General features: G+C 42.7%; 1 protein-coding gene across 1 annotated transcript in view; it reads left to right on the plus strand.

Annotated features, from left to right (window-relative positions):
* Positions 1–2,075: 2,075 nt before the first annotated feature.
* Positions 2,076–7,322, plus strand: part of LOC118368676 (serine/threonine-protein phosphatase PP1-beta catalytic subunit) — a 31,028-nt gene continuing 25,781 nt past the window's right edge. Inside the window, exon 1 of the mRNA XM_035752967.2 lies at positions 2,076–2,244. Coding sequence (XP_035608860.1) covers positions 2,193–2,244 — 52 coding nt within the window. The 5' untranslated portion in view covers positions 2,076–2,192. The remainder of the gene's footprint in view (positions 2,245–7,322) is intronic.

Genomic DNA, 7,322 nt, shown 5'->3' on the forward strand with positions numbered 1-7,322 from the left:
CAAGGATCTCTGTACTTTGCTCCGTTTATCTTTCCCTCAATCCTGACTAGTCTTCCAGTCCCTGCCACTGAAAAACATCCCTACAGCATGATGCTGCCACCACCATGTTTCACCGTAGGGATGGTGGCAGGTTTCCTCCAGACGTGACGCTTGGCATTCAGGCTAGAGTTCAATTTTGGTTTCATCAGACTAGAGAATCTTGTTTATCATGATCTGAGAGTCCTTTAGGTGCCTTTTGGCAAACTATAAGTGGGCTGTCATGTGCCTTTTACTGAGGAGTGGCTTCTGTTTGGCCACTGTACCATAAAGGCCTGATTGGTGGAGTGCTGCAAAGATAGTTGTCCTGAAAGTTTCACCTCCACAGAGGATCTCTGGAGGTCTTTCAGAGTGACCATCGGGTTCTTGGTCACCTCCCTGACCAAGGCCCTTCTCCCCCGATTTGCTCTGACTGGCACTGTCAACTGTAGGACCGTATATAAACAGGTGTGGGTCTTTTCAAATCATGTCCAATCAATTGAATTTTCCACAGGTGGACTCCAATTAAGTTGTAGAAACATCTCAAGGATGATCACTGGAAACAGGATGCGTCTGAACTCAATTTTGAGTCTCATAGCAAAGGGTCTGAATACTTATGTAAATAAGGTATTTCTCTTTTTCATTATGGGGTATGGTGAGTAGATTGATGAGTACAAAGGCTGAAACGTAACAAAATGTGGAAAAGGGGAAGGGGTCTGAATACTTCCCGAATGCAGTCTCAAAGGTGCAGGGTAGAGTATCAAGTGGTAATCGGCTAGTGACAGTGTCTAAAGTTCAGGACAGGCCGGAGGTTAGCTGGTGATGACTGTTTGACAGTCTGATTGCCTGGAGATTGAAGCTGTTTATCAGACTCCAGGTCCCAGCTTTGCTATTCATAAACCCATATATTATATTATATTTTATTATTTTTGCCTATATTGAAGGCCTGTTAATATGTTGAAGCTGAGTAGAGACGTCAGAGACTAGGTCAGCAAGGCAGAATACAGTGGTTTGGTATATACAACTGGGCCAGTAGACCTACAGGCATGTGCTATCACTATACTATACAAAAAAAAGGTAAAGTCCTTATTGTACCTACACATGTAGTGTGGGTCGTGCTAAAGTACAAGTACCTGTATATGTTCTTTATAGAACATACATTGGTACTGTCTTCAAGCGAGTCTAAAGGGGAAAGTCACCAGTGTGCTCATGTATCCTCGTGCGCTCTTGGATCATGCGCCAAAAGGCCAAGAGAGAGCGCCAAAAGCCAAGTTAAGAAGCGCGAGCTGACCCATCACACTCTCTCCAGTCTCTACTAGCTCACTCAGAAAGTCAACTCAACTCCAGGAGGAATAAAAAGCGGCCAGTCTATAAGATTGACAGTATTTATATCAATGAAATTCACCATTGATTTTGAAGTGATTTTACAAATCTAGGCTACCCTGTGAGATGTATTTCATTGTTAGGTTTCTGCTTTAATCAAGAATAACATAAGAGTGCATTTATTATTATTATTCATTATGCCTTGATCAAGGGCATATCGTTACTTTTTCATTTATAGGCTACATGGAGACGCCATTCATTATTGGACATGGAAATGTTAAAAGTCATTGAGAAGTCATGGAAAAGTCATGACATTCCATCTGTCAAAATGTGTATGAACCCTTAACAGTGAATAATCAGAGCTCTTTATAGCGTAATGTAATTTGTGAATTCCAGTTAACATATGCGAGTCTAATGGACCGGCCTCTTCCATCCGTAATCAAGCACTGACATAAGCAAACCCTGAATGAAGAAATCGCTTATTGCAATTTCCTACAGCCTACCTTACTGAATATCGCGCATGGGCTTTGGGCATTTCGAACTTCATTCCATACTATTATTAGGGTATGACTGCATTGTTATTGACCTATAAAACATACACTAGACAAGCTATTATGATTAGCCTACGTGTTCATATTGGAACGGTGTTATTATCATGAACCTGTTCTATTATATACGCGTATACCATACATTTGATTCCCTCCCAGTACAAATAAAAATTCGGGCGGAGAGACCCGGGAGCATGCATTCCGCGGCTGTGAGTCGGCGCCGGTGTTCAGGCGGTGCCTGCCAGGGTCTGTGGCAGCAGTTAGCAGTGTAGAGAGCCCTGTCTATCAGCAGCACCCACTGTAGAAATGGCGGAGGGGGAGTTGGACGTCGACTCGCTGATCGCCCGGCTATTAGAGGGTGAGTTTATCAAAGCCTTTACATTCTTTATTTTACATTTAAAAACAAGGCGCTGGCCATTGCGTTGCGGTCTGAAACCCTGTCCTTGTAGTGGTTAGTTTACAACAGGAGGCCCTGGTTCGAGGGAAGGAGAGCCCGGAGTTGTATAGGACTATCCGGCACTTATCAGAAACACAGGCACACCTATACGTTTAACACCCCCTCTTTCTGCAGTTGTGCAAAGTACTTAAGAAAAAATATTTGAAAGTACTACTTGAGTAGTTTTTGGGGATATCTGTACTTTACTATTTATATTTTGGACTACTTTTACTTTTCTACATTCCTCAAGAAAATATACTTTTTACTCCATACATTTTCCTTGACACCCAAAAGCACATTTTTTAATGCTTATCGGGACAGATAAATGGTCAAATTCACTCACTTATCAAAATAAAGTCCCTGGCCACCTGTAAATGTAAAAAATATATATGTAATAGAAAATGGGGCAGTCTGGTTTGCATAATATAAGGAATTTGAAATTATTTAGTATTTTACTTTCAATATTTAAGTATATTTAGCAATTACATTTACTTTCAATACTTATGTATATTTTAAACAAAATACTTTAAAAACTTTTTACTGGATGACTTTTGAGTCATGTCCTATTTCACTCTTGGCATTCTCTCAACCAGCTTCACATGGAATGCTTTTCCAACCGTCTTGAAGGATTTCCCACTAATGCTGAGCAGTTGGCTGCTTTTCCTTCACCCTGCGGTCCAACTCTTCCCAAACCATCTCAATTGGTTTGAGGTTGTTTGATTGTGGAGGCCAGGTCATCTGTTGCAGCATTCCATCACTCTCCTTCTTGGTCAAATAGCCCTTACACAGCCAGGAGGTGTGTTTGGTCATTGTCCTGTTTAAAAACAAATTATACTCCACTAAGCGCAAACCAGATGGGAAGGCGTATTGCTGCAGAATGCTGTGGTAGCCATGCTGGTTAAGTGTGCCTTGAATTCTAAATCACTGACAGTGTCACCAGCAAAGCACCATCACACCTCCTCTTCCATGCTTCACGGTGGGAACCACACATGCGGAGATCATTCGTTCACCTGCTCTGCGTCTCACAAAAACATTTGGACACATCAGACCAAAGGACAGATTTCCACCGGTCTAAAGTCCATTGCTCGTGTTTCTCAGCCCAAGCAAGTCCCTTCTTCTTATTGGTATCCTTTTGTAGTGGTTTCTTTGCAGCATTTCGACCATGAAAGCCTGATTCACGCAGTCTCCTCTGAACAGTTGATGTTGAGATGTGTCTGTTACTTGAACTCTGTGAAGAATTTATTTGAGGTGCATTTATTTGAGGTGCAGTTAACTCTAATGAACTTATCCTCTGCAGCAGAGGGAACTCTGGATCTCCATATAGATACTTTTGTACCCGTTTCCTCCAGCATCTTCACAAGGTCCTTTGCTGTTGTTCTGGTATTGATTTGCACTTTTCGCACCAAAGTACATTCATTACAAGGAGACAGAATGCGTCTCCTTCCTGAGCGGTATGACGGCTGCGTGGTTCTATGGTGTTTATACTTGCATACTGTTGTTTGTACAGATGAACGTGGTATCTTCGGGCGCTTGGAAATTGCTCCCAAGGATGAACCAGACTTGTTGGAGGTCTACAATTTTTTTTTCTGAGGTCTTAGCTGATTTCTTTTGATTTTCCCATGATGTCAAGCACTGAGTTTGAAGGTAGGCTTTGAAATATATCTTCAGGTACACCTCCAATTGACTCAAATGATGTCAATTAGCCTATCAGAAGCTTCTAAAGCCATGACATAATCTTCTGAAATTTTCCAAGCTATTTAAAGGCACAGTCAACTTAGTGTATGTACGTTTCTAACCCACTGGATTTGTGATTAAATAAAATAATCTGTCTGTTAACAATTGTTGGAAAAATTACTTGTGTCATGCACAAGGTAGATGTCCTGACCGACTTGCCAAAACTCTAGTTTGTTAACAAGAAATCTGTAGAGTGGTTGAAAACCTAAGTGTATGTAAACTTCCGACTTCAACTGTGCTCTGAGTCCGATGCCTAGTATTATGTCACTAAGGAAGCTGGGAAATGACCTTATGTATAGTCATCATAACGAATTTAAGGAGGGCTGTGCTCCCCTTCTTGCATGCCAATTGTTTTGTACAAGCCATGGAGCGATGGACAGGCTTCTCTGTTCACGAGTAGGCACTTTTCACACTGTAAGGTACACCGTAACTACACAGACTTTAGGTCTCAGCCATTTGGAAAGTCCCTGCTTGTGCAGAAGGCTACATTTTGGCAGTTCTTTCCTAAAGTTAAGAAGCTGATCTGGTAAACATGGCAAAAGAAAATATGTTGTGTTATTAATGCGACACAGCATTCGAGTTTTAACCTTAAATCTACTGCATCAATAAAAAATGCTCTTAAGTGCTCCTGACCCAGTAGGTAACCTTTTTATCTTTCAAAGAAAGCCTTTTGTGCCCATAGCCAGTGTTATGAGCAGAGTTAGTTGGGGATGATGCCTCACTGAAGCAAGGCTAAATAAGATATTTCCAGATAGGTGTGGCTATGTGTTCTTAGGAACGGCCATCAAAGATACTGCTCTTCCCGTGTGTTTTGTAAACCTGTATATGGACCGAAGTACTGATGTACAAACGTTGAATACATACACACACACACACACACAGACCAGCAGACGGACACACACACACACACACACACACACACACACACACACACACTTAGTGGAATGTAGTCTCTGGACAAACAGAGAGAGAGCCAGTAGTGGAGAGGATGGATGTCTTCAGAACAGAGCCAGTTGTGCCCAGAGACTGAACCAGAGGTAGGCTGCATGTTTGGCCAAGCGCTCCGTAGCACTGAGGAAACTCAGATGGGGAAATTTGCCTAATCTGTTCCTAAAGGCTTCTAGGTGTATGTACTTTTTTTTAATAGGTTTTATTTGATTTTTTATCTGAATTCACAGCAAGTTCGTATAAATGGATATATAAATCTCTGGTCCTACCAGAGACCTAGCAGGAGGAGAATTAGGCGAGCTAGCTCCATGCACTACTGCTAGCCCACTTTCTATCCTGTTGGCAGGAAAAACACTGAACGTCAACCCTTAAAGGTGCAATCTGTTGTTTAAAATGTCAAAACCGATCACCCTACCACTGAACAGCTGAAGGATGGGTCTGGAGAAATGGAACCACTCTTAAATTCATAGACAGAGCTATGGATCCAAGGGCTGACCATACTGTACATGATGTCAACATGATAGTTTCAACCACGTTTTTTGTTGTTGTTTTTGTTTTTTTTTGTTAGAATTTGACCCCTTTTCTCCCCAATTTCGTGGTATCCAATTGTTTTAGTAGCTACTACCTTGTCTCATCGCTACAACTCCCGTACGGGCTCGGGAGAGACGTATGTTGAAAGTCATGTGTCCTCCGATACACAACCCAACCAAGCCGCACTGCTTCTTAGCACAGTGCGCATCCAACCCGGAAGCCAGCCGCACCAATGTGTCGGACGAAACACTGTGCACCTGGCAACCTTGGTTACCGTGCACTGCACCCGGCCCGCCACAGGAGTCGCTGGTGCGCGATGAGACAAGGATATCCCTACCGGCCAAACCCTCCCTAACCCAGACGACGCTAGGCCAATTGTGCGTCGCCCCACGGACCTCCCGGTCGCGGCCGGTTACGACAGTTTCAACCACGTTTTGAGGCTATACAGTGTTTGTTTACAATTACATTGTTTTCAAACCAGTTCATACTTTGGGTTATGATGGAGTATAATATTTTGCACTCCGGTCACGAGGCATTTACAAGTACTATTCTTCAAGAATCAACGGGTATTTATCATTCATTTAAACGTCTTAAAATGTATGTACCAATAGCAGAATATCCCTTTTTAATAGGCGCACAATCAAGAAGTCGGGCCACGCACGCACGCACGCACGCGCGCACACACACACACACACACACACACACACACACACACACACACACACACACACACACACACACACACACACACACACACACACACACACACACACACACACACACACACACACACACACACACACACACACACACACACACACACCCCTAATGAACACATCCCAGGGTTGGAGGTTCCGGGTTACTCTCTCAAATCGTTGCCTCACCTCTTTAACGGTGAGCCCTAGTGCCATTCAGCTCCCCTCCACCCGACCCCTGTCGGATCCACCATTAAATGTCAACAGACGCAGCTGTCCCCCTTCTGAGGAATTACCCACACACTCCTTCTGGTGACACAAACACACGGCAGCAGCATACTGTACAGTTGTGGAAATGGCCTCTTATGGTTCACATCTGTTGCTCTCTTTCTTCTTTATCTCCATGTCTCTCTCTCACATATACACACTTCTATCTATCTCTCTCTCACATACACTCACTTCTATCTATCTCTCTCTCACATATACTCACTTCTATCTATCTCTCTCTCACATATACTCACTTCTATCTATCTCTCTCTCATATATCTATCTATCTATCTATCTATCTATCTATCTATCTATCTATCTATCTATCTATCTATCTATCTATCTATCTATCTATCTATCTATCTCTCTATCTCTATCTCTCTCTCTCACATATACCCACTTTTCTCTCTCTCACATATACCCACTTTTCTCTCTCTCACATATACCCACTTTTCTCTCTCTCTCACATATACCCACTTTTCTCTCTCTCTCACATATACCCACTTTTCTCTCTCTCTCACATATACCCACTTTTCTCTCTCTCTCACATATACCCACTTTTCTCTCTCTCTCACATATACCCACTTCTCTCTCTCTCACATATACCCACTTCTCTCTCTCTCACATATACCCACTTCTCTCTCTCTCACATATACCCACTTCTCTCTCTCTCACATATACCCACTTCTCTCTCTCTCACATATACCCACTTCTCTCTCTCTCTCTCTCTTTCACATATACCCACTTCTATCTATCTCTCTCTCACACATATACTCACTTCTATCTATCTCTCTCTCTCACATATACCCACTTCTCTCTCTCTCT

The sequence above is a fragment of the Oncorhynchus keta genome, chromosome 35 (assembly GCF_023373465.1).
Source record: "Oncorhynchus keta strain PuntledgeMale-10-30-2019 chromosome 35, Oket_V2, whole genome shotgun sequence".
In the NCBI taxonomy this organism is placed as follows: Eukaryota; Metazoa; Chordata; class Actinopteri; order Salmoniformes; family Salmonidae; genus Oncorhynchus; species Oncorhynchus keta.